General features: G+C 46.9%; 1 protein-coding gene across 2 annotated transcripts; it reads right to left on the minus strand.

Moving 5' to 3' along the window:
- Window positions 1–77: 77 nt before the first annotated feature.
- Window positions 78–27,510, minus strand: DBNDD1 (dysbindin domain containing 1). 2 transcript variants are annotated; one of them, XM_060788107.2, is made up of 5 exons: window positions 27,384–27,503; window positions 11,559–11,691; window positions 6,129–6,308; window positions 5,813–5,953; window positions 78–3,430 (listed from the first exon to the last, which is right to left on the minus strand). In XM_060788107.2, exons 2-5 carry the CDS (start codon window positions 11,560–11,562, stop codon window positions 3,261–3,263), a joined length of 495 nt encoding a protein of 164 aa, XP_060644090.2. In that variant the 5' UTR covers window positions 11,563–11,691; window positions 27,384–27,503; the 3' UTR covers window positions 78–3,260. The 2 variants fall into 2 exon arrangements, with proteins under 2 accessions (XP_060644090.2, XP_067327175.1); XM_067471074.1 differs by lacking the exon at window positions 11,559–11,691 and having other exon boundaries at window positions 27,384–27,510.
- Window positions 27,511–27,999: the final 489 nt, after the last annotated feature.

The following is a 27,999-nucleotide window of genomic DNA, read 5'->3' on the forward strand; positions in this document are numbered from 1 at the left end:
GCATCCCTTGCAGAACTAGCTCGGTCCCGTATCCTGAGCAAGAGAGGGACCTTTCTAAGCCAAAGAGTCACGCAGACTTGTGTTTTCCCAGAGCTTTATTGGTGCCGTTTTGGACATCTGTTTCCAAAGGGGGTAGCAGCACAGTTTTCTGGGGTCTGGCTCCTTCCTCGCCTCTCTCTTCACTTGGGAAAAGTTCATCTGCACCCAGATAAATACAGTTCAGGGGTGCACTGAATGCAACAGAGGAAGGAGCAGCAGTTTCCCTCCTGAGAAGCATCCTGTTCTGAACAACACAGCCATGGCACTCGTAGATAGATGGCTCCTAGTCCTTCTTAGCCTATAGAAGGTGATCTTGCTTTGGCACCGAGAAATCCCTTCTTCCACCTCATTGAGCCCCTCTTGAATGGCCTTCTTATATGAGAGAGGGGAGGAAGCCATGAATAACCTCTTATGCTGACCACAGATAGCATATTTTTTGTGGTATTAAAACAAAGGCATCTCCACTGCTCTTGGAGCCAGAGACTGTGTGCCGGCTTGGTCATGGGCCCTGCCTTTGTCCCCAAAAGTATGCATTGGGAATTGTGCTTTGGCAGAAAGACCCATCCCTCTCCAAGCTACAAAAGTCTGAAAACCTGATGCTTCTCAAGTTTCTCTCCACCTGGGAATCTGTGTTCTTTTGGAAATGTTTTGTAGAGACGAGGGAGATGAAGGCAAGCCATCAGGGAAGGACGTCTCACCTCTGGACTCCTGGCCTGTTCTTGTCTTTTCGCTTCGGTAATTCTGACTGAGCAAAATGTTCCTGCGGTCGCTTATGTGATTCCTCCTTCCGAATCCCTTCTGAGGTTTCCTCTGCCTGAAGCCCAAGGGACCCAGCCTGGGTGGCTCAAAGGGGTTTGGGATCAGTGGCTTTGCGACATCTGAGCGCCAACCACTCTGGGAGGAAGTGGCGCTGGGCAGGATCCCTGCAAACAGCTGCATTTCAGGAAAGATTCGTTCGGAAAGCAGCTGCCCTTCGCACCTGGCTCCTTTTCTCCTTTCTGCAAATGGCTCGGGTGTCACAATCCCATTTCCACTTCAGCTGGTGGCGCTAATGGATTTGTATCCTGATCAGCAGATGCTTATCTGTCCGCCTGTGACATGTGGCATTAGTTGTGCAAAATGTGCTTCAGTCGTAATAGGATGTGATCTCCAGGACGAGCAACGATGGGAGCCCCAAAATGGAAGTGCTGGGGAATGTAAAGGGGGGAAGGAGAAAAAATCTGCCTCTCTTCGTCCCCTAAGGGTTCCTCCTCTGTCATATTCAAGATGTCAATGGTTTTTCAAAGGAGGAAGGTTGCTGGGTGATGGAAATGGCAAAGAAAGAAATGGAGGATAGGAATCGTAGAGTTATAGAGTTGGAAAGGACTTCCAAAGGCCATCCAGTCCAACCCCATTTTGTGATGCAGTAAGACACAATCAAAGCACTCCCAACAGATGGTATTCTGGCCTCAAAGAACCATAGAGTTGGAAGAGACCTGGTGGGCCTTCCAGTCCAACCCCTTCTGCCAAGAAGCAGGAAAATCACATTCAAAGCATCTCTAGAGATGGAGACTGCACCACAGTCCCAGCACTTGGAAGGAATCCCCAAAGGCCATCCATTCCAACCCCTTCTGCCAGGCAGGAAGACACAATCAAAGCACTCCTGGCAGATAGTCATCCTGCCTCAGTTTGAAAACCTCCAAAGAAGGAGGTGCAGAACAAACTAGTGGCAAGCCCCTCTGGTCAATTTGGCACAGGATACCCAGCTTTTGCTGCAAATGAATGTAGTTCTCCATCACCACCACAAGCAAATGGGATGGGAAGCATAACTCTAATTGGAAGGAACTTCAATGGGGTTGGGCTGTGCCATTATTTGTCTGGGTTCAGTATTTCAGGGGAGGTCAGTATGGGCCCCTGGTTCGAAGGTCTGGCTGATGACAGCATCCCAAATGAGACCTTCCATTGCCAGACCCAAAGTCTCCAGTGCTCCTTCAGCAGAAGCACAGTGAGCTACCGGACCATCTGGATTTCAAGGAAAAACAGAGTACAAATTGCAGAACAAACTGAGGAGAGGAAGAGAAATGGGGCAGCAAGGGGCTGTTTCTGTATCATCTTGAGGAGACCAAAACAGGCTCTGGTGGGAAAGCTGACCGAGGCCAGTTCCAAAATGGCAATCACCAGAACAGACGGTGATGTGGCATGTGGATATCTCTGAGCTGCGTGATGCTTAAACCTGGGGAGGAATGGGGACTTTAGAGATGGAGAAAGGCCTTGGGTGGACATCCCTCCTCCAGTTGTCCATCTTCCTGATCCCAGAGCAGCGGGGAAGAAAGGACTTGCCTTTTGCTCTTGCATTGGTTGAGTGCCCAAGTTTTGTTCCAATGGAGGGATCTGTCCCCTTCGTGACAGCATCCCTGTTTAGCCTTACTGTCACTTTCTGCTGGAAAACATCATGGGAGGACTGGAGCTGCCTATGGCATGGCTTGCCATCTCCATGCCCCACTGGGAAACTGGGCTTCTAGTCTCAACCTTCGTCAAAATGGGGACATTCCCAGTTGGAGGCCAGCATGGATCCGTTCTATAGTGGATGATAGCTTGGCTTGAAGGTTGGCAATGCAATGCAGTGTGTGCCAAGTTCCTGGAGCAACAAGCAGAAAGTTAAGGCCACTGGGAAGAAGAGGGTGTGCTTTTTCAGAGACACAAGTGCGGGATTTACCCCAAAGAAACAGTGCTTTTAGGTCTTCCTCCTGGTTCCTTTGGTACGTTGGGACTCCTTGGGAGACGTCCCAGGAATCTCCAAGCAAAAGTATGACGGAGGAGACAAGGAAATGTCCACCCATCTTGTGCTGCCCTCCTCTGGTGCTTCTGATCGCTTCCGTCTCGAGGGCAACTCCGATATTGCTCCGGATTAAAGCATGCATCCTTCTCGGGCCAAGTGCCTGCTTTCCCCCCAAATATTATTCACATATTCAGAAAGGCTCAAAAGTGCAGAAAAGGAAAGAAAAACAAGGCTGCTCCCATCTTTTCCAACATTAGGAGGGCAATACATTTCAGGAGTGATGGTATGGACACAGTGGAGTGAGGAAAGAGGCTGTCTCTGCACAACGGACAGGATCCTTGGTCTCTGAAGAGCACCGGAGGTGGCTGGGATGGACAAATGGATGGACGAATAGACATCTCCTAAGGCCACCGGCCACCCATGGTGCAGTGCAAGAGGGAAGGCTGCTGGCACCTTGGTCTGGCTATTCTTGGGCCGGCTTCTCCAGGGCCAGGAAGGCTTCTGCTTTACCCACCGGGAGCTCTGGGTCGCTGAGGCGCTTCTTCTCCCGGCCTTGTTCCCCTTTGGTCCGGGTCCAGGAAGGCGAGCGCAGGTAGCCGGAGCGGGTGTTGGGGTGCGAGTGCGGATGCAGGCCTGAGCAAAACAGGAGAGAGGACACCTGGCTTGACAGCAGTCCTTGAGAAAGGGATCTAGCAAAGCACAGTTTGGACGCGAGTCAACGGTGTTATGTGGCAGCTAGAAAAGCCAATGTGATGGGAGAACAGTGTCTAGATCAGGCATGGGCCAACTTTGGCCCTCCAGATGTTTTGGAGTTCAACTCCCATAATTCATAATAGCCTATCGGGTGTTAGGAATGATGGGAGTTGAAGTCCACCCAGAGGGCCAAAGTTGGCCCATGCTTAACCAGGTGTGGGCAAACTCAGGCCCTCCTCTCTCTCACCATCCTATCCTTTCTTCTTGCTTACCTCCTTCTTTCTCCCTCCTTCCCTCCCTCCTTCCCTTCCACCCTTTCCTCCTTTCTGCCTTCTCTCTTTCCTTGCCTTTTGTCTTTCCTTCATTCTCTCTTCCCTCTCTCCATTCCCTTCCACCTTTCCTTCCTTTCATCCTTCCCTTCCTCCCTTCTCACTTTCCTTTCTCCTTCCCTCCCTCTATTCCTTGCCTCCCTTCCTCCCTCCTTCTCTTCCACCCTTTCGGCCTTCCTTCCTTCCTTCCTTCCTTGCTGTTTGTCTTTCCTTCATTCTCTCTTCCCTCTCTCCATTCCCTTCCACCTTTCCTTCCTTTCATCCTTCCCTTCCTCCCTTATCACTTTCCTTTCTCCTTCCCTCCCTCTATTCCTTGCCTCCCTTCCTCCCTCCTTCTCTTCCACCCTTTCGTCCTTCCTTCCTTCCCTCTTTCCTCCCTCCTTTCCTCTCTCTCTTTCTCCTTCCTTCCTTCCTTCCTTCCTTCCTTCCTTCCTTCCTTCCTTCCTTCCTTCCTTCCTTCCTGTTTGTCTTTCCTTCATTCTCTCTTCCCTCTCTCAATTCCCTTTCACCTTTCCTTCCTTTCATCCTTCTCTTCCTCCATTCCTTCTCTCTTTTCTTCCTCCTTCCCTTTTCCTTCCTTACCTCCCTTTCTCCCTCCCTCCTTCCTTCCCTTTCACCCTTTCGTCCTTCTTGCCTTCCCTCTTTCCTTCCTCCTTTACACTCTCAATTTCTCCCTTGTTTCCTTCCTTCCTTCTTTTCCCTTTTGTTTCCTTCTTTCTCTCTTTCCTCCAAACCTCCATTCCCTTTCATCCTTCTCTTCCCCAAGTTAGACTGTTTGCCCATGCCTGAACTAGACCAATGGAAGTTATTCCGTTCACTCTCCTTTTCCTTTCTTTTCTTCCCTCCCTTCCTCCCTTCCTCCTGTCTTTTTGGGAGAGCAAGGACTCTTCTGCTTTTAACTCCACCTTAATTCTGCTCACATTCTCCTTCTCCAGGAAGGCTGCTTTCCATTTCCCATCCATCCATTTGTCTGTCGCCGGGATGCAGCTGCTACCCGTGCCCTTTCCCCAACTGTCCCCTTTTGGCGCCACTCTCAAAGGAGGAAGTGACACCCCCAGCCATGGCCTTAAGCAGTCAATAGAGGCATCATCATCATCATCTGCCACAGAAATGGGCAAGGCCTGGGGAGGGCAGGGGGATCAATGATATTTCCACTCCTCTCCAGCCGCAGCTGTCTAAAGGGGGTTTTCCATCATGGCACAGCTGGGAAACTGAATCTCTTTCCCCGACTCCTTCAAAAGCCTGGCAAGGTTTCTGTTTTTAAGGCGACAGCTCCCAGAATCAAGAGGGTTCTGGAGTGGTGAGCCTGGCCAGCACTGCAAGGTTGGCGTGTAGGACTGCCGTTCCTCTATCCCATGGTTTCTCAACCTTCCCAATGATGCGACCCCTTAATACAGTTCCTCATTATTTTCCTTGCTACTTCACAACTGTAATTTTGCTACTGTTATGAATGGTAATGTAAATATCTGATATGCAGGATGTATTTTCATTCACTGGACCAAATTTAGCATAAATACCCGATACGCCCAAATTTGAATACTGGTGGGGTTTGGGGGGGGTGGGTTGATTATGTCATTTCGTAGTTGTAGTTGTTGGGATTTATAGTTCACCTACAATCAAAGAGCATTCTGAACTCCACCAAAGATGGAATTGAACCAAACTTGGCACACAGAATCCTTATGACCAACAGAAAATACTGTTTTCTGATGGTCTTTGGCGACCCCTCTGACAGCTCCTTGCAACCCTCTCAAAGGGTCCTGATCCCCAGATTGAGAAATGCTGTTTTAAGAGTGACTGGAACAAACAAGAAATATATTCAAATGTAACACATTCCCAATCGCAAGGTTAAGAAGGCTTAATCTTGACAACACAAGACATCCTTCCTGCCCACTGAAACTTGGAACCGCTCCGGGTTTTGGTCCAAACTATGCATGCAATTAAACTATTCCAGGAGGAAGGGCTAGGATATAAGTTGGCTTTGATTGCAACTCACCAGGATGGGGCTCATTGGGGATGTTCTCCTCATCTGAGTCGGCAAAGACCTCGGCCAGCTCTTGGTCCGACATGTCAGTCAGCTCCGTCAGGTCAAGCAGGTCAAAATGGACCTCCAAGGAGGAGACACTGCTCAGCGGTTCTATGGATAAGACGGAGGAATGGGGACTGTGAAAACTTCTGCCTGTTTTTAGAGATTGAAGTGTTTGAACATGTCCCTCCTTTGCGAGTCAGATGGCCTTTAAGGTCCCTTTTGATCCCATGCAATGTCCCCAAGGAAGGACTCCCATTTCCCTTTCCTTCCCGGCTGTACTCACGTCTTCGCTCCACGACTTGCAGGAGCCCCGATGATGGGATGGGGATCCCTCCTCCTCCACCTCCTCCTCCCTCTTCCTCCTCCTCCCCCTCAGTGGGGCTGGGTGGCCCTTCTACCAGGCTTTGCAAAGGGACGAACAGCGGGGTTGGACGCTCCAGCTTGGGGACCTCTTTAGCCGGCTCTGGAACACACACAAGCAGATGGCACAGATCTATTATTGTTATTATTATTATATCATAGTCATTGTTTATATACCACCCCGAGTCCCTTCAAGGAGATGGAGGCAGAGTACAAATAAAGATTTAGGTGCTGGGTTTGGCAGGCCCAAACCCAGCACCTCAATCCATGGGTGATACCAGATGAGAGACTCCCCCCTGGGCACTCAGAAGACTGGGCGACTTGGAAGGCGCTGAACAGACTGCGCTCTGGCACCACGAGATGCAGAGCCAATTTTAAGAAATGGGAATCCACGGCATGCGAGTGCGGAGAAGAACAAACCACTGACCACCTGCTGCAATGCACCCTGAGCCCTGCCACATCCACAATGGAGGACCTTCTTGCGGCAACACCAGAGGCACTCCAAGTGGCCAGATACTGGTCAAAGGACATTTAACCTACTACCAAGTTTGCAAAATCTGTGTGTTTTTTTTTTTAATCTGTGTGTTTGTTTTGCTCTGTTAGAATTGTAATACAATGGAATGGTTGCTGATGACACGATAAATAAAAAATAAATAAATTATTATTATTATTATTATTATTATTATTATTATTATATTAACAAGACCACTATGCTGGTTGTTGTATTGGATCACATGTTGGACACTTCCCAAGTTTCTAGGGCTATGATGTTTTGGCGAATAACGTGTGGAGATCCCAGTAGGTGGCCTTTTGCAGCTGACAGATGGTAATTTTGTCTGCACTGATTGTTTTTAAGTGCAGGCCAAGGTCTTTAGGCACTACACCCAGTGTGCCGATCACCACTGGGACCACCTTGACTGGCTTGTGCCAGAGTCTGTGCAGTTCAATCTTTAAATCAGCTTTTCCAGTTGCTTCTCATCAATTCTGCTATCACCTGGAATTGCAACATCTACGATCCTTACTTTGTTTTTAAAACGATCGTGAGGACAGGAGTCTTGTGCTCCAAAACTCTGAATTTGGAAGTCCCAGAATAGTTTGACATGTTTATTTTGTGTAACTTTTTCAAGCTTGTGATACCACCATTTTTTTGTTGCAGGCAGATGGTATTTGTAGCACACGTTCTAGTGAATCATCTGAGCAACAGTATTATGCCTCTGCTTATAGTCCGTCTGCACGATCTTCTTGCAGCGGCTAAGTATGTGGTCCATTGTTTTGTCTGCTTCCTTATTATTGTTATTAATATCCCTCTTTCTTCTCTGAACGAGACTCAAAGTTGCTCATGACACTAAAAACCATACAATTTAAAACCATAGACATATCAAACATCAGGAAAGAATTAAACATAGCACTATTACATAGCTACAATCACAGAAAACCATGGCTTGTTCCTAAACACTTTAAAAGCAGGTAAACCAAGCCAAAGGGGCTCTCTCAGCTCTTCCTGCAGGAATACTCTCACTAGACAGCCAGGCAGGATGGATAGATTTGTGTATGATTGAGATGGATGGATGGATGGATGGATGGATGGATGGATGGATAGATGGATGGATGGATAGATGGATAGATGGATAGATAGATAGTATTTATATCCTGTTGTTTGCTTGACAGAGAGCCCAAGGTGGTTTCCAACACGGTAAAAACATGTTTATGCAAAAAATAAATAGAATCAGTCCTTCACATTTCCTGGTGTTAGGACACACACACACACAATTTATTTATTTACGATATTTCTATCCCACCTTTCTCTAGCCCGAAGGCGACTCAAGGAGGCTTACAAATTGGCATCAATTTGATGGCATAACAATCCACAAAATACAATTAACAAATTTAAAACAGCGTTATAAAATCAATACAATACAAAAACCATTAAAAACGTATGCACGCACACACACAACACACATACATGCATACACATACAAAGGAAAGGATGAACAATAAATCTCAACAGTATACATTTTACAAAGCAAATCATTCAGAGCAAATGCAACATGCCCCCCCCCCCCCAAAAAAACCCACAGCATAATACAAAGCAAGCTGCCCTTAAAGAATGCTAACCTGAGTCTCTAGGTCTTCTTATGTAGTGTGTGTGTGTGTGTGTGTGTGTGTGTGTGTGTGTGTGTATATATATATATATAATATCTGTTTCCCTTCTGCTCCTTGCCTGTTCTGCTGTGGGGCAGAACATGAGTGGGAGACTGCAGGGGGACATCTAGAAACAGTAGGAAATGACACATCAGAACAGATGAGACAGGAGGAAGAACGTCCTGATGGAGGAAGCTGTTTGAGGTTGGAACGGACTCTCTTTCCTTCGAAGTTTTACAAACAAGGATGCAGTGCCTATACTTCAGGGGTATCCTACCATGTGCAATGCATGCACAGTGTGCATCTGAATGCAGTGCATGCACAGTGTGCATCCGAGTGCAATGCATGCAGCGTGCATCCAAGTGAAATGCATGCACAGTGTGTGTCCGTCCAAGTACAATGCATGCAGTGTGCATCTGAGTGCAATGCATGCAGTGCGCATACAAGCACAATGTGCACAGTGTTCATCTGAGCACAATGCATAGAGTATATCCGAGCACATTGCATGCATTGTGTGTATCTGAGTGCAGTGCATGCAGTGTGTATCCAAGTGAAATGCATGCACAGTGTGTGTCCAAGCGCAATGCATGCAATGTGCATCTGAGTGCAATGCATGCAATGCACATCCAAGCACAATGTACGCAGTGTTCATCTGAGCACAATGCATGCACTGTGTATCCGAGCACAATGCATGGAGTTTGTATCTGAACGCAGTGCATGAACAATGTGTATCTGAGCGCAATGCATGCACCGTATGTATCCAAGTGCAATGCATGTAGTGTGCATCCGAGAGCAATGCATGCAGTGTGCATCCAAATGCAATGCATGCACAAGTGTGTGTGTTCAAGTGTGATGGGTACACAGTGTGCATGCACAGTGTGTATAGCACCCTGGAAAGGTTGGACTAGAAGTCCTTTAAGGTCCCTTTCAACCCTGCGATCCCATGCAATGACAAGGACCGATGCCCATTGCAACAGAGGTGGCAACAGTTTTTGGTTTCATCCTGGCGACCTTGTCCAGAATTGCCGCTGCTGCCATGTTTTCCCCACTCAGCTTTTCCAGTTCTGCTGAGTGACCTTCAGAGATTTCCCAGGAGGGAAGAAGACTTGCCTCTCTCTCCTGCTTGCTCTTTACTATGAAAGCAAACCACAGGCTCCAAGGTGTGTTTTTCAAGGCTGGAGAAACTTGAGAACATCAAAGTCTTTTGGGTGACCATTCCCATCCTCCCTGCCCACTGGAAGTCGAAAGTCCAGAAGTTTTGCAACCCTAAAATGGTTGAACCTAAGAGCATATTTGCCGTGATTGGGTGAGTTCAGAGATCGTGTTTGCAAAGAAGGGTGAGTTCTAGATTGGGATTATATAGCAAACACTTCAGTATGTGGAGTGACACGATAATCATGCTTTACTAGTAGATGCAGTAATTTATATCCTGATTATAGCTTAATTGAGTCTCAGAGCAGCTCTCAGTTAGGATGCTATCTTTGTGTTGCATAGGGATGCATGAACCAAGACACCAATAAGGCAGCCGGAAGGGATATTCTAAAGCAAAGAGTGAGAGAAAGGCCTTCCTTCTCTCTCTCCCTGGATATCAAGGATGCTCTGCAAGAAGCTGCGATGCCCCGCAAAGAGCCCCTTTGATGCCTGCAAATAAAGGCCTTTGGAAGGAGCCAGGGCCAGAAACAAAGCCTTATTTGTCTGGAGGGAGTGAGATGCGACTAGGCTTCCCATGGCCGCAAGTGGCCCCGATATTTCCCTGGCCACCCATGGACTCACTGGCACCAGACTGGCATCGGCACAATGCAAACTGGACTGGCTACTAATGAACAAATACAGTGGCCAGGTTGGGTCTGGTATGCCTCTTTTGAAGGCAACCCCCCCCCCCCCCAATTCTCCACTTTTCCAGCTGCTTTTAAAATGACCAATTTTCCTCTCACTTTCTTCCTTTGTCCTCAGCTTCTTTCAATAGCTGCAAAGCACAAAAGTAGTTTGCAATCCATTAATTCAGCAGGAAAGTGATAAGAGAGGAGATGGAATTTTGCCCTTCCCAGATGGCTCAGGCAAAAGCAAATCATTTCCAAACCACCTCGAGTCGCCTTCGGGCTGAGAAGGGCAGTATATAAATATGGTAAATAAATAATAAATAAATTCTTCCTCGGTAATCATTTTTGCTACCTGGAACTCACTTTGCTATTGTTCATTTCACCTGTGAATCCCTGGGAGTTGTAGTTTGGCGAGGCAAAAGCACCCTTTGCCGGAGAAGGCTAAAGACATTGTGAAACTATGGCACCCAGATGTTCATAGCCTTGACCCATGACACTTAAAAGTGATGGCAAGCTGCATTCATTCTACAGTGTAGATGAACTCAAAGATATCATACATGCAAATCAATCCATAAATGCATGCACAATTTGCATCCATGAGTAATGCATGCACAATGTGCATCCATGTGAGATTCATGCAAAGTGTGCATTTGTGTGCGATGCATGTGCTTCTGAGTGCAACACACAATGTGCATCCATGCACAATGCATGTGAAATGCATATCCATGTGCGGCATGCAATGTGCATCCATGTGTGATGTATGTGGAATGTGCATCTGTGTGCAGTGCATGTACAATGTGCACCTGTGCGCAATGCACAGAGTGCAGCATGCGAAATGCATACATAATGTACATCCATGTGCAGTGTGAAATGTACATCAGTGCATGATGCATGCACAATGTGCATCTGTGTGCAATGCAGGTACAATGTGCATCCATGTGCAGTGTGAATCCATGTGCAATACATGCACACTGTGAATCTGTGTGCAACACACAATGTGGATCCATGCACAATGCATATGCAAAGCATATCCATGTGCGGCATACAATGTGCACCCATGTGTGATGCATGTGTAATGTGTATCTGTGTGCAGTGCATGTACAATGTGCACCTCTGTGTACCATGTGAAATGCATGTGTAATGTACATCAATGCATGATGCATGCACGAGGTGCATCCATGTGCAATGCAGGTACAATGTGCATCTGTGTGCAACGCGGTGTGAATCCATGTGCAATGCATGCTCACTGTGCATTTGTGTGAAATCCATGCCCATGCCCAACGCCCATATATAGTAGCACCCCATAAGCAACTTAGGTTTTGCTTGCAGAAAGATTGCTGCCATTCTGCATGGGATAGACATGTCTGACGTTTTCTCGTAGGCAAACTTACCCATGTGTTAAGACGCCCACGGATTCGAATATCAATCTATCTGAAGACTTCCACGGCTGCTATTCTTGAATTGCTTAAAAAACGCACATATGCTGCACCGTCATCGCATCCTGTCCGTCCTTCGGAGCCAAACCTAAGAGCGAGGAACAAATACAAGAATGCCTCTCTCCGTTTCCAGCCGACTTCCCAGCTCCGTAAATGCGGAGGCGGCAGGAGAGACGCTGAATTATTCACGGCCGGGATTTTAACCAGCTCTCAGTGTGGGAAACTGGCACAGCGGGAATGAATGCTTCGGTAACCTAAATACTTTGGGTTCCGTAGCAAGCTAAAACCACACGTGTCTGTCTTGATCTAAGTCAGGCATGGGCAAACTTTGGCCCCTCTGTGTGTTGATGCTGATATCGTGCTTCTACACCAGGCATGAGCAAACTTGGGCCCTCCAGGTGTTTTGGACTGCAACTCCCACAATTCCTAACAGCCGGTAGGCTGTTAGGAATTGTGGGAGTTGCAGTCCAAAACACCTGGAGGGCCAAAGTTTGCCCATGCCTGATCTAAAGCAACACTCCTAACCAAACAGGGCCGGTGCTTTGTAAAACCAACTGGTCTTGCATACTTAAGACTGAATTACCCTAAAGTCCTTGGAATTAAAACAATTTAGTCGTAAAGTTGACAGGTCTTGCCTCCTTTAGATCAACAAATACTTTAGATCAACAACAGTTTGCACCTTCAGCAAAAGCAGGCTTGTTGCAAAATCTAGCAGGTCTTCTCAACTCAAGACTTCGCCATCCAAAACTGCTTTTATTGCAACAGTTTGCATCCCAACTGAGTTGATAGGAAAAGCTACGTCTGGGAGGGAAAAGCTTGGGAAACAGTCAGAAGCTGGCTCATCCGTTCTTTGTGCCAAGGCCACACAGAGATACAATGCTCAGTGCCAAGTCTACTGCAAGAGAAATCCAAGCCGGAGGTCCCCACTTCTCTACTCCTTGCCAAAGACCCCGATCTATAGGGCCAAATGCTCCAATCCTAAAAATAAGAGATTGTATTTGTAGCATTTTCCCCAATAGCTCAACCCACGTTCATTCTTTCCTCCCTGGCTGGTAGCTGACGGCTGGGAAGACCCATTGCTCAACATCTGTTTTGGAGCCTTTTCCCTAGCCTTTGGGTCACACATTTCTCAGTCTCTTCAAGCAAATACATTTTTTGTCGTGTCAGGAGTGACTTGAGAAACTGCAAGTCACTTCTGGTGTGAGAGAATTGTCCGTCTGCAAGGATGTTGCCCAGGGAGACGCCTGGATGTTTTGCTGTTTTTACCATCCTTGTGGAAGGATTCTCTCCTTCTCTCCTTCCTCTGCATGAGGAGCTGGAGCTGACAGAGGGAGCTCATCCGCGTTCTCCCCAGATTTGAACCTGCGACCTGTTGGTCTTCAGTCCTGTCAGCACAGGGGTTTAACCCACTATGCCACCGGGTGCTCCTAGCATGAACCTACTTAATGTGAGTTTTCCAAATATGGGGTATACGTGGACTCTTAAGTTTGGACATTGTGACAATTGATGGGAAACTAACAAAGTGAAGTTCAACAGGGGCAGATGAAGAGACTCCACTTAGGCAGAAAAAAAGGAAATGCAAACATACAGAATGGGGGCCAATGCCTGGCTCGACAGCAGGATGTGTGGAAAAGATCTTGGAGTCCTCGTGAACCAGAAGGTGAACATGAGCCAACAATGTCATGCAGCGGCAGCAAAAAAGCCAATGGGATTTTGGCCTGCATACAGAGGAGCCTAGTGCACAGATCCAGGGAAGTCATGCTACCCATGCTCTATTCTGCCTTGGTCAGACCACACCTGGAATCACACTGTGTCCAATTCTGGGCACCGCTATTAAAGGGAGATATTGACTCTAAGCTGGAATGTGTCCAAAGAAGGAGGGTGACTCAAAGGATCAAAAGTCTAGAGAACAAGCCCTATGAGGAGTGGCTGAAAGAGCTGGGCATATTTAGCCTGCAGAAGAGAAGGCTAAGAGGAGACATAATGAGGGCCATGTTTCAAGATGTGAGGGAAAGTCCTAGAGAGGAGGGAGCAAGCTTTTTTTCTACTGCCTTTGAAACTAGGACATGGAGCAATGGCTTCAAACTACAGGAAAGGAAATTCCACCTGAAAATGAGGAAGAACTTGCTGACTGAGACAGCTGTTCAGCAGTGGAACTCTCTGCACTGGAGTGTGGAGGAGGCTCCTTCTTTAGAGGCTTTTAAGGAGAGGCTGTTGGGGCTGCTTTCAATGTGATATTCCTGCTTCTTGGCAGAATGGGATTGGACTGGATGGCCCACGAGGTCACTTCCAACTCTAGGATTCTATGATTGCTTGTTTGCCTTGAGACCTGAGGGGAGGTAGGAAGCACCTTATTATTGTTTTTGTTGTTGTTGTTTACTAAAATTCGAACTAGGAAAGTTAAGAGTATTGCTATCCTAAACATGGAACTGAAAATCTTGAGATTGGAAGAAACATGGCTTGTTTACCTCAAGCTCCACTGGCTGCCGATCCAATTCCGAGCACAATTCAAAGTTCCCAATTCAAAGTACCCAATTCGACCCAAAATTTATAACAACAATTTGGTAAACTCAAAATGTAGTAAGGACTTGAGACAAAGACAAATTCGGCCCAAAATTTACAATAGAACATTGGCAATCTCAAAAATTACTCATTTTACAACCATACAAACGATTCGGCCAGAAAATAATAGGAATGTATTGGCAACTACAAAAAACTCTCCCGACAAGATACAGCTGAGATGTCAGGACAGTGGCCCCTCTGGGCTAAGGGTGGTGCTGTTTAATGCCAGGTCGGTAAATGGAAAAACCTCCATTATTCGAGACCTAATTCAGGAGGAACAAGCCGACCTGGCATGCATAACGGAGACCTGGTTGGACGAGGGGGGAGGGGTGAATCTCTCCCAACTCTGCCCACCAGGTTACTCCGTGCAGCACCAGCCAAGACCCGGAGGGCGGGGAGGAGGAGTGGCAGTGGTCTATAAGGTGTGTATTCCCCTGATCAGGTGCCCCATCCCACATTCATCGTCATTCGAGTGTGCCGGCTTCAGGTTAGGTGACCGGGACAGGATAGGGATTCTGTTAGCGTACCGACCACCCCGCTGCACGACAGTCTCCCTACCTGAGCTAGCGGGAGTGGTCTCGGACATGGCATTGAGCTCCCAGCGGCTTTTGGTCCTGGGGGATTTCAATGTTCATGCCGAGACTTCTCTTTCAGGAGCGGCTCAGGACTTTATGGCCGCCATGACAACCATGGGCCTGTCCCAATTAGTATCTGGTCCCACCCATACTGCCGGGCACACACTGGATTTGGTCTTCACTCAGGGATGGGGTGATAGTGTCGGGGCGGAGGAGCTGACCATCGCTCCATTGTCATGGACCGATCACTACCTGATCAGGTTTAGACTCACTGTACCTCCTAACCTCCGCAGGGGTGGTGGACCCATTAGAATGGTCCGCCCCAGGAGGCTTATGGATCCAAATGGCTTCCTGACGGCTCTTGGGGAATTTCCCACCTCCTTGACTGGCGACCCTGTCGATGCCTTGGTCTCTCATTGGAACATCGAGATGACTAGGGCAATCGACACAATCGCTCCGGAACGCCCCCTTTCAAGTAACCGAGCTAACCCGGCCTCTTGGTTTACTGAGGAGCTGGCAGCAATGAAGCGAAAGAAAAGGTGGCTAGAGCGCGTGTGGCGAAGGAATCCGACTAAATCAGCCCAAACACATCTGAATGCCTTTTTAAGGTCCTACGATGTGGCAATTGCGGCAGCACAAAAAACATCCTTTGCTGCCAATATTGCATCTGCGAAGAATCGTCCAGCTGAGCTCTTCCGAGTTGTCAGGGGTCTGTTAAATCCGCCGAAAAGCGAGATCCCTGACAGCTCTGGAGCTCGCTGTGAAGCGTTTGCTCGATTCTTCGAAGATAAAATTGCGCGGATTCGGTCGGTTTTTGACACCACTTTACCTGCAGTCTCTGAGAATGTGACGAGAGCATCTGCTTGTCAGGTTTTGTTGGATTCATTTCAATTGGTTCAGCTTGAGGATGTGGACAGGATCCTTGGAGAGGTGCGACCCACCACATGCATCCTAGACCCCTGCCCATCCTGGCTGATAAAAGAAGCCAGAGGGGGTTTGGCAGAGTGGGTGAAGGTGGTGGTTAATGCCTCCTTACAGGAGGGCAAGATTCCAGCGAGCTTAAAACAAGCTATTATCAAACCGCTGTCGAATTGAGTGGATCCCACTCAATTCGACAACTATCGGCCAGTTTCCAATCTCCCCTACTTGGGCAAAGTCCTGGAACGTGTGGTGGCAGCACAACTCCAGGGATTTCTGGTAGACACTGATTATCTTGATCCAGCACAGTCTGGCTTTAGACCGGGACATGGAACGGAAACAGCCTTGGTCGCCTTGGTAGATGATCTTCGCAGGGAACTGGACAGGAGGAGTGTGTCCCTGTTAGTTCTGCTGGACCTCTCAGCGGCCTTCGATACCGTCGATCACGGTATCCTTCTGGGACGCCTCATAGACATGGGTCTCGGGGGTACTGCTTTGCAGTGGCTCCAGTCATTTCTTGAGGGACGGTCCCAGAAGGTGTTACTGGGTGACACCTGTTCGGCCCCACAACCGTTGTTGTGTGGAGTCCCACAGGGTTCGATTCTGTCCCCAATGTTATTTAACATCTACATGAAGCCGCTGGGAGAGATCATTCGGAGTTTCGGACTGAGATGTTATCTCTACGCAGATGATGTCCAGATCTGTCACTCCTTCTCACCTGTCACCAAGGAGGCTGTCCAGACCTTGAATCGGTGTCTAGCTGCTGTGTCGGACTGGATGAGAGCTAACAAATTGAAATTGAATCCAGACAAGACAGAGGTCCTACTGGTCAGTCGTAAGGCCGAACAGGGTATAGGGTTACAGCCTGTACTAGACGGGGTTACACTCCCCCTGAAGTCGCAGGTTCGCAGCTTGGGAGTGATCCTGGACTCATCGCTGAGCCTGGAACCCCAGGTCTCAGCGGTGGCCGGGAGAGCTTTTGCACAACTAAAACTTGTGCACCAGTTGCGCCCGTACCTTGGGAAGTCTGATCTGGCCACGGTGGTCCATGCTCTTGTCACATCCCGAATAGACTACTGTAACGCACTCTACGTGGGGTTGCCCTTGAAGACTGTTCGGAAACTTCAACTAGTCCAACGAGCGGCAGCCAGATTGCTCACCGGAGTGACATACAGGGAGCCTACCACCCCCCTGTTGTGTCAGCTCCACTGGCTGCCGATTCAGTTCCGAGCACAATTCAAGGTGCTGGTTTTGACCTACAAAACCCTGTACGGTTCCGGTCCAGTGTATCTGTCCGAACGTATCTCCCTTTACGTCCCACCCCGGACTTTGAGATCATCTGGGGAGGCCCTGCTCTCGACCCCACCACTCTCACAAGTGAGGCTGGTGGGGACGAGGAGCAGGGCTTTCTCAGTGGTGGCTCCTCACCTGTGGAACTCACTCCCGGGGGAAATCAGGGCAGCACCATCCCTCCTCGCCTTCAGGAGGAGGGTGAAGACGTGGTTGTGGGACCAGGCCTTTGGGCACCTTGGCAATTAAATCAGACAATCAGGCGTGTAAGACTAGCAGGATTGATGAAATGGAACGAAAATTAGATCTATGAGCGAAATGCTGACCATGTAAAGGAGAAATTGGGTTTGTATTTGTTTTTATTGATTTTATTGATTTTATGATAATTAATGCATGCACTTTGTGAATTATATTATGATATGATGTAAGTTTATGTATGATTGTTTTATGATGCAGGCATCGTAGGGTGCCTTTGCTTCTGTAAGGCCGCTCTGAGTCCCCTTCGGGGTGAGAAGGGCGGGGTAAAAGAACCCCAAATAAATAAATAAATAAATAAATAAAGTGCTGGTTTTGACCTACAAAACCCTATATGGTTCCGGCCCAGTGTATCTGTCCGAACGGATCTCCCTCTACATCCCACCTCGAAGTTTAAGATCTTCTGGGGAGGCCCTGCTCTCGACCCCGCCAGTGGCACAAGTGAGACTGGCGGGGACGAGGAGCAGGGCCTTCTCAGTGGTGGCCCCCCACCTGTGGAACTCACTCCCCGGGGAGATCAGATCGACGACTTCCCTTCTAGCGTTTAGGAAAAAACTAAAGACCTGGATGTGGGACCAAGCTTTTGGCCATGCTGACAACTGATTAAAGGACCTATCGATAGACAAGGACAATGGAATGGAATGGATATATGGACTCTGATATATGGACTCTGACATGAGATAGTTTTTTATGATTTTAATAGGTATTGATGTTTCATTTTAATTGTTGAACTGTATTATTTTGTATTGTTTGTTGTGTGATTTGGGCATCTAATTGTGCCTCCTTTGTAAGTCGCCCTGAGTCCCCCCCGGGGTGAGAAGGGCGGGGTATAAGTAGATGAAATAAATAAATAAATTAAATTAAATAAGGCAGTACTGTGTTTAAATGTGATGAAATATAGTTTATAGTTTAAACTCTGTGTTCGGGGTAGAAATGTAATGCTGTGCTGTGCAAGGGTTACATGCACAGAGCTATGATTTCTGCCTAGAGTGTAACTTTGGACAATTCCTGTTTCAGCACACATTCCAGAGATGAGATAACAGCACATTTTCTCTTCTAGTGATGTACGGCTAAGAAGAAAGATGTGTCTTTGGTTACTTCTGTATATAGTTTTTTGTAGTTTTTAGAAATAGCAATAAATCTTTAAGTGCCACTCCGGGCTTGCAGCTGACTGAAGGTAGCATGCTGACATCATAATCATCATCATCATCATCATCATCATTATTACTCCACTTGATGTCTCCTGCAGGATACTCAAACCAGCTAAAATTTGAACTTGGAAACTTAAGAGTATTGAGATCTTAGAAGTGGAACTGAAAATCTTGAGTTTTGAGAAACATTGCTTGTTTGCCTCGAGACACGAGGAGAAGTAGGTTACCTATTATTATTATTATTATTATTATTATTATTATTATATTTATTTATTTATACCTCACTTTATCTCTCCCACAGGAGACACAAAGCAGCTAAATTTTGACTTGGAAAGTTAAGAGTATTGTGATCCTAAACGCGGAACTGTAAATCTTGAGATTTGAGAAACATTGCTTGTTTGTCTTGAGACACAAGGAGAGACAGGTTACCTATTATTATTATTACTACTACTATTATTATTATTATTATTATTATTATTATTATTTATTACACTAGCTTGGGAACCTGGCAGTGCCCGGGTTATTTGAGAAAGACATTGTTTTTCTGTGCTCCAAGTTTAGTCTAGATCCCATGTAAACTGGGTTTAATGGGTGCGGGTGAACTACACCTCCGATATGCAAGTCCCATCATCCATGGTCCATCCTCCTCCAAACCACACCAAGATGCAGAGTAAATAATAGGGGCACTGTGTGCCAAGTTTGGTCTTGATCTGTCATTGGTGTGGGTTGCAGTGATCTCTGATAGTGAGCGAAGGTACTGCAAGTCCCATCGCTCATGGTTTGTCATACCACAAACCATTCCAGGATGTAGTGTGTGTCATGGGTGCTCTGTGTGCCAAGTTTTGTCATGATCCATCATTGGTGGGGGTTGCAGTGGTCTCAGGAAGTGAGCGAAAATATTGCAAGTTCCATCATCCATGGTCCATCCTTTGCCAAACCACACCAGGATGTAGAGAGGGTCATGGGGGCTCTGTGTACCAAGTTTGATCCTGATCTGTGTTGGGCTGGGTTTGCAGTAGTGTCAGGAAGTTAGTGAAGGTACTGCAAGTCCCATCATCCATAGTCAATCCTCCTTCAAACTGCACCAGGATGTAAAAGAGGTCATGGAGGCTCTGTGTGCCAAGTTTGATCCTGATCTGTCATTGTTGGGGGCCGCAATGGTCTGTGGGTGCCGAAGCATTTGAAAGTACTGCAAATACCATCATCCGTGGTCCATCCTCCCCAAACCACACCAAGATGTAAAAGAGTCAGAGTCATGGGGGTTAGTGGCCTGTGAAAGTGAGAGCCAATCCAAAAGCTGCCACATACATACACATGGAAAGTTTTGAAATGTGAGCTTGCACATGAAAATGTGCGCTTTTTGAGATGTCTGCACTGCTCTTATAGATAGAAAGCCAGAATTTAAAGCAGCCAACATACCTGCAGGGGATTGTGGGGATTATAGTCCCAAGAGGTCATTCAAAAGGCTAGACCACCCAGCGGAGCCAAAGGCTGTGTTGCTTCTCCCTTTCAGCATAAACAAGGAGGGGAAGGCAGAGCAAAGCGGGCCATTGATTTCCAATAGACAAGCACTAACAGCAGCAACGTTGAATGGAAAGGAAGCAAAACATTCCACACTGGAGAACGGGATCGCAGCCGGAGCTGGAGGCTTATCCAATGCAGAAAGGGTGGCCTTTGTCAGCTTGGGGAAGAGGAGCCACCAGCTGCATTTTTGGCCACTTTTTCTTGTCCCCAGCAAGCCACCGTGGTTTAAACCAGGTGCCTTTCAGGTCAGTGGGACGGAGGATCCATGCCAGGCTTTATCCTATGATATATTCAAGGCTAAAATAGATCCAGCACCTTGGAGAACTCCTTTAAGGGAGATAAGCTCAACCTACCTTGTGTGTGTGTGTGTCAGGAGAGACTTGAGAAACTGTTAGTTGCTTCTGGTTTGAGAGAATTGGCTGTCTGCAAGGACGTTGCCCAGGGGATGCCCGGATATGTTACCATCCTGTGGGAAGCTTCCCTCATTTCCCCGCATGGGGAGCTAGAGCTAACAGAGGAAGCTCACCCCTCTCCCTGGATTCGAACAACCGACCTGTCAGTGTTTAGTCCTGGCAGCACAAGGGTTTAGCCCATTGCACTACCGTGGGCTCCTGATGTCGATTCAATGCCACTGTGGATCAGAGAAATCCCTAAACCCAGGTAGGTGGGATGGTGGATCCATGCCAGGCTTTGTCTCTTCCAGAGCAGGGGTGGCACAATGGGTGAAACCAGTGTTTCTCAACCTTCCTAATGCTGCGACCCCTTAATATATTTCCTCATGTTGTGGTGATCCCTAAACATATCATTATTTTCGTTGCTACTTCATAACTGTCATTTTGCTACTGTTATGAATTGTCATGTAAATATCTGATATGCAGGATGTATTTTCATTCACTGGACCAAATTTGGCACAAATACCCGATAAACCCAGATTTGAATACTGGTGGGGTTAGGGGAGAGGATTGATTTTGTCATTTGGGAGTTGTAGTTGCTGGGATTTATATTTCACCTACAAGAGCATTCTGAACTCCACCAACAATGGAATTGAACCAAACTTGGTAGACAGAACTCTCATAATCAACAGAAAATACTGGAAGGGTTTGGTGGGCATTGACTTTGAATTTTGGAGTTGTAGTTCACCTACATCCAGAGAGCACTGTGGACTCAAACAATGATGGATCTGGACCAAACTTGTCACGAATACTCAAAATGCTCGAATGTGAACACTGGTGGAGTTTGGAGAAAATAGACCTTGATATTTGGGAATTGTAGTTGCTGGGATTTATAGTTCACCTACAATCAAAGAGCATTCTGAATCCTACCAACGATAGAATTGGGCCAAACTTACCACACAGAGACCCCCATGCCTTGAAGCAAGTTGCTAGGATGAGCCTCCCTCCAGCCTCACATGCTCTCCCTCACCCGCACATGTGCACCATGCTGCCATGCGCTGAGCATGCCTGCTCTCCCCTCCCCGCTTGGAGTCTCAGAAGCAGCCTTCCTCTTGGCTGAGAGGCTGGCCAATCACAGCATAGGAGGGCTTTTGGTGGGAGGATTCATCGTCTGTTTCCAAAAAGGAAGAAAAGGACAGGTGGAGAGATCTTCCGCCTTCTCTGCCAAAGGGGTTCCTAAGACCAGCAGAAATTTGTGCTTCCTGATGGTCTTTGGCAACCCCTCTGAACCCCCATTGCAACCCCCCCTGGGATCCCGACCCCCATGTTGAGAAACACTGCTTTAAGGGATAACTCGGAGTGTATGCGTTGGAGCTCAGCGTGTAATTGCGTTCCAGGATCAGGGTGCTTTGGATGTGGGGAGTGATGTCAATGGGTTTCAAGATGGCAATGGTTTGGTCTGTGATCTTGATGCAGAGAATGACCAGGAGATCCTTATTCAAAGTGTAGTTTCCCATGAGAATGTCCCTGAGGGGTGTGGGGATGATGGTGTGCTTTCTGAATTGTTACCAGAGAGTTCCCATGATAGGGAACATGAAAAGAGCTCGGCATCTGGCCCAGCTGCAGAAATTAATGAGCAAATAGATAATAAGCAAATAGATAGACCGGGAATGTGGTGCAGCTGTCTGAGTGTCAGCTGCATTAAGATCACTTCTGACCAAAAGGTCATGAGTTCGAAGCCAGCCCAGGTCGGAGTGAGCTTCCGACCAACTGTGTAGCTTGTTGTCGACTTTTGCAACCCAAAAGACAGTTGTATCTGTCAAGTAGGAAAATTAGGTACCACCTATGTGTGGGGAGGCTAATTTAACTAATTTACGCGGCCATAAAAAAGACTCCAGCAAAAGCCTGTGGGGAATGCGGAAGTACTACATCAGTGTCACAGATGGATAATGAAAGCAACAGCTTCCCTGGCGGCCAGAAAAGTTAAATAGCCTCTAACTGTCTGTCTATATCTGTTGTGTGTCTTTGGCATTGAATGTTTGCCATATATGTGTACATTGTAATCCGCCCTGAGTCCTCTGCGGGGTGAGAAGGACAGAATATAAATACTGTAAATAAATAAAATAATAAATAGACGTGAGGAGATTAGTCAAAACAGGAGAGCCGAACAGTGGCTTTGGCGGTCTGCCAGGTTCTGAGAGAAAAAGATAAGAAATTCTCAGGTAAAACGAGACCAATTTCTGAATGCAAGAGACTTAGCTAGCGAGGAGATAAAAGTCCCAAGTACAGGATATGTAGTCAGATGAAGCATCATTTGGAATCAAGTCAAGATCTTGTTCTTGTTCATGGAAATTTTGCTTGGGAAATTCATGTTTTAAGTGCCTTTGTTTCATGGTTTTGATTCTTGGATTTTATGCTTTATATTCATGCCTTGGGTTCATGTTTCCTGATTCTTTGCATTTTATTTGGGAAGTTTTACCTTTGTTTTTATGGACTTTACTGGACTATTACCCTGGATTACTTTGTTCCTGCTTATTTTCCTACCTAATTGGATTTACCTATTTCTTTAAAGTGTTTTTTACCTTATTGCTTTTTTAATAAATCTTCAATAAAAGGATTGTTTTCCATCCAACGGTGTGGTGTTTAAAGTCAGAGGGCTTTTCCTGTCCTGGAGTGCATCAGTATGTATTCAATGCGCAAATGACATGGAGGCTGGAGATTTGGCGTATTTGGACATCTCCCAATGGTGAGGTGCCTTGTCAATAAGTAACTTGCCACAGCTTTTTGTCTCAGATATGAACCAGGAAGTCGCTGTGGATATCATTATCATTATCCTATTTGATTAAGACACAAAGCGGCTCACAGCATTCAAAAACAATACAATCATTGTTTTCATTGGTTTTGCAGCCTCTCAGATATATTTGATCTCAGGTTTGCTGGTTCCGTTTCAAGTCCCAACATCGTGGGAAGGACAGGATAAGGATGAATACAATAAGTTCATTACTATTCTGCAGCTACCGAGGCCTATTTACCTTTTGTATCGACCCCCCATTTATCCCATCCTCAGCAGCGAAGGAACGTTTCCTCAACTCTCTTGGATTACTATCTGGATTTTTTTTCCCTCCGTCTTTGCAATGACTCATCCTTGAGCCTTGGACCCTCTTTGAAATGCAATTGAAGGAAACCCAGGAGAGGGAAGGGGTTTCTGATGTTTCCTTATTGAGGGCAAAGCGTGGGCGAATCCAGCTCAAAAGTGGTGGGCGAATAGAGAAGTGTGGGAGGGGGGGGGAGGCTTATTTTTTGCTTGCAATTGGGGCTGAATATAGTCTTTCTTCCTCATTGCAAAGCATTTGGAGCTACGTTGAAACCCTATTTTTGGCATTGTGTTTTTGCAGTTCTGTTCTCTCGCATTTCCCCTATTAATGAATGGAAAGTGGCCTCATTTCTAGTATGTCTGAAGTATGTCAAACAGTAAACCCCATAGGACTGAGTCAAAGTTGGTTGGAGGGCCAAGGGAGGATTAGAAACCTCGTTAAAACAACAACAACAACAACAACACATCCAGACTCAAACCACTTCCAGTTCAATGTGTTGTCAAAGGCTTTCATGGCCAGAATCACTGTGTTGTTGTGATTTTTCCAGACTGTCTAGCCATGTTCCGGAAGCATGTTCTCCTGACGTTTCACCCACATCTATGACAGGTATCTTCAGAGGCTGTGAGGTCTGTTGGAAACTAAGTAAGTCAGGTTTCTATATCTGTGGAATAATGTCCAGGGTGGGAGAAAGAACTCTTGTCTGTTGGAGGCAAGTGTGAATGTTGCAATTGGCCACCTTGATTAACCTCGAATAGCTTTGCAGCTTCAAAGCCTGGCTGCTTTCTGCCTTGGGGAATCCTTTGTTGCGAGGTGTTAGCTGGCCCTGATTGTTTCTTGATTGTTGCGAGGTCTGTTGGAAACTAGGCAAATAGGGTTTATATATCTGTGGAATAATGTCCCGGGTGGGAGAAAGAAGTGTGAATGTTGCAATAAGCCAGTCTGATTGGCATTGAATAGGCCTACAGTTTCAAAGCCTGGCTGCTTCCTGCCTGGGGAGGATCTTTTGTTGGGAGGTGATAAGCTGACTCTGATTGTTTCTTGTCTGGAGTCCCTCTTTTTTTTAGTGTTGTTCTTTATTTACTGTTTTGATTTTAGACTTTTTAAAATACTAGTAGCAACAACCACTCCTGCCTCAAACAGACAAGAGTTCTTTCTCCCACCCTGCACATTATTCCACAGATATATAAACCCCACTTGCCTAGTTTCCAACAGACCTCAAAACCTCTTGGATGCCTGACATAGATGTGGGCGAAACATCAGGAGAGAATGTTTCTGGAACATGGCCAGACAGCCCAAAAAACTCACAGCAATCAACTGAAAGGAGGAAACCATGAAAATGAACACAAACTGGCTACCAGTATTTAAAAACCTCTAAAACCAGCACAGTAAATAAAGAGCGGGAATTCCAGACAAGAAACAATCAGGGCCAGCTAACACCTCCCAACAAAATATTCCCCCAGGCAGGAAGCAGCCAGGCTTTGAAGCTGCAGGGCTATTAAGGTTAATCAAGGTGGCCAGTTGCAACATTCACACTTGCCTTCAGCAGACAAGAGTTCTTTCTCCCACCCGGGACATTATTCTACAGATATATAAACCCCACTTGCCTAGTTTCTAACAGGACCTTTTTGAAAGAAAGGGGAAGCTCTGCTTTAAATCTGATGGACAGGCTAGAAGGCCATTGTCGGGAGGGCTTCGATTGTGTCTTCTTCAGTGGCAGAAAGGGGGCTGGACTGGATGGCCTTTGGGGACCCATTGCAATTTCCGTGGGATAGAGATTGCCTGGGTGTCCGGATGTGTTTAAGCAGAGGCTGGATGGCCATCTTTTGTGAGGGCTTGGATGATGTCTTCCTTTGTGGCAGAAGGGAGTTAGACTGGATGCCTGTTCAACATTTTCTGGGAGTCCAGTAGAGTCTCTTTCCTTTTCATGAGGTTTTGAATCAGAGGCTGGATGGACATCTGTTGGATGGGCTTGAATGGGGTCTTATTTTTGGCAGAAAGTTAGATTAGATGGCCTTTGGGGTCCAACTATAGTGGAATATACATTTTCTAGGAGTCTCTTTCATTCTCATGAGGTTTTGAGTCAGAGGCTGGATGGCCATCTGTCGGGAGGGCTTGGATAGTGTCTTATTTTTGGCAGAAAGTTAGACTAGATGGCCTTTGGGGTCCAACTATAGTGGCATATACATTTTCTAGGAATATTTTCCTTTTCATGAGGTTTTAAATCAGAGGCTGGATGGCCATCTGTCAGGAAGGCTTGGATGGTGTCTTATTGTTGGAAAGTGAGACTAGATGGCCATTGGGGATCCTCTTCCGATTCTACAATCCCATATCATGCCAGTTCCAGATCCGGCCTAAAGCTACCCAATCCCTAATTAGGAAGGCACTGATGGAGAGGGAAGGAAGGAGGCATTTGCATGAGGCTTTGGGAGATGCTGCTTCTGGCCCGATTGCTGACTCACCTTACTTACACACCTTGTTGCTGCAACAAGGAAGATACTCCAAGCCTCTTTCCCTGCCTCTCTGAGTCCTAGAGGGCTTGCCAAGAAGCCTGGGGACCCACCTGTGCCCCAGGTGCCTTCTTAAGGCAGGCCTCCTTCCAAAATGACTGCAGGGATGATGCCCCCCCCCCCAATTAAAAACCATTTAGAGGCAGAGAGAGGTCCCTCTTGCATCCCACCCTTGCAAGCAAACACAGACCACTACTGGGTTGTTGTAGGTTTTTCAGGCTATATGGCCATGTTCTAGAAGCATTCTCTCCTGACATTTCGCCTGCATCTATAGATGCAGGCGAAATGTCAGGAGAGAATGCTTCTAGAACATGGCCATATAGCCCGAAAAACCTACAACAACCCTGTGATTCCAGCCATGAAAGCCTTCGACAATACAGAGACCGCTACAATGCACCACCCAAAGGACTGACACCCCCTCTCCCCCAAAAAATATGGGAAATAAGATGGATTTGGAAAGGGGGCAGCAAAGGGGCTAAGAAGGAAGTAAGACTTGTGCACCCTTTTTTGGGGAGGGGGATTCACTTTAGGAAGTGGGTATTTGTTAAGCCCCCCCCCTCCCCATAGCTAAAAGGGGGCGCCCCTTAATGCGTGGATATTCACCCCTAGGAAATGTCCAATTATGGGTCCAGTGTACTCATTGTCAGACTAGGAAGTGGGGCAATGGGCTAAAGGGGTTCAAGTCCTTGGCAAAAAGGGGTCTGACCCCAGTTGAGCTGCTTATTTGGGCCGAAGAAGGGGTCTTCTGATCCCAAGATTTGGGCGAAGTTTAAAGGGGTTTCTCTCTCTGTCCTTCCTTCCTTCCCTCCTTTCTTCCTTCCCTTCCTTCCTTCCCTCCTTCCTTCCTTCCCTTCTTCCCTCCTTCCATCCTTTCCTTCCTTCTTCCCTTCCTTCCCTTCTTTCCCTCCTTTACTTTTTCTTCCTTCCTTCCCTTCTTCCTTCCTTCCTTTCCTTCCTTTCCTTCCCTCCTTCCATTCTTTCCTTCCTTCTTCCCTTCCTTCCCTTCTTTCTTCTTTCCTTCCTTCCCTCCTTTCCTTTTTCTTCCTTCCTTCCCTTCTTCCTTCCTTCCCTTCCTTCCTTCCTTTCTTCCATCCTTTCCTTCCTTCTTCCTTCCTTCCTTCCCTTCTTTCCTTCTTTCCCTCCTTTACTTTTTCTTCCTTCCTTCCCTTCTTCCTTCCTTTCCTTCCTTCCTACTTTCCTTCCCTCTTTCCTGCCTTCCTTCCTTTCCTTCCTTTCCTTCCTTCCTTCCAGCCAAACATACATACATCCTTTGCTTCTTCTTTCCTTCCCTCCTTCATTCCTTCTTTCCTTCCCCCCTCTCTTTCCTTCTTCCTTCCCTTCTTCTCTCCCTCCCTCCCTCCTTCCTTCCGTTATTTCCTTCCTTCTTCCCTCCCTCTTTCCTTCCTTCTCCTAGGAAGATGCTGCAGGGGTCTCCTGAGAGAGGAGGCTTTGGGGATACCCTCTTCATTAACCCCCCCCCCCCAACCTCCCAGTCCTTTTGGAAGACTTACCGGGAGGGTGGCCCCCTTTTTGCGGCTTCGAGGAAGGCTCCTCCATCCGTCCGGGATCCGGCGCAGCCGCGCCTGCGAGAAAGAAGAGAAGGAGGAGGAAGAAGAGTAGGAGGAGGAGCCCAAGGGGGACTCCCTTGACCCCCCCCCTTCTTTGCAGAAGGGGAGAGGAGGGGGAGCCGGAGGGGAGGGGCAAGAGGAGGGGGAGGGGTCTTAGCCCCGCCCACGCCTCAGATACCAGCCCCATCCAGTCAATGGGAGAGTCACACTCTCTCAGCCTCGAGAAGGCCAGGGTTACAAACCCCATTATTGTTGTTGTTGTTGTTATTGTTATTGGTATTATTATTATTTATACCTCTTTTTTTCTCTCCACAAGGGGACTCCTATTTATATATTTTGGAAAGCCATTATTATTATTATTATTATTATTATTATTATTATTATTATGTTTATTTATAGCCCACTATTTCTCCCCACAAGGAAACTCCTATTGTATGTTTTGGAATTATTTATTTATTTATTTATTTATACCTCACTTTTTCTCTCCACAAAGAGACTCCTATTTGTATATTTTGCAAAGTTAATAATAAAAATAATTATTAATAAAAATAATAATAAT

Source organism: Anolis sagrei, chromosome 8 (genome assembly GCF_037176765.1).
Source record: "Anolis sagrei isolate rAnoSag1 chromosome 8, rAnoSag1.mat, whole genome shotgun sequence".
NCBI classification, from domain to species: Eukaryota; Metazoa; Chordata; class Lepidosauria; order Squamata; family Dactyloidae; genus Anolis; species Anolis sagrei.

Bases quoted from the DNA above. Each gene is read 5' to 3' on its own strand.
- DBNDD1 (XM_067471074.1), bottom strand. From the start codon at position 27,429: ATGGAGGAGCCTTCCTCGAAGCCGCAAAAAGGGGGCCACCCTCCCG. The intron at 5,954-6,128 runs GTGAGTACAGCC...TCTTATCCATAG, and splicing joins GCAAGTCGTGGAGCGAAGAC to AACCGCTGAGCAGTGTCTCC. The intron at 3,431-5,812 runs GTGAGTTGCAAT...TGTTTTGCTCAG, and splicing joins CCCCAATGAGCCCCATCCTG to GCCTGCATCCGCACTCGCAC.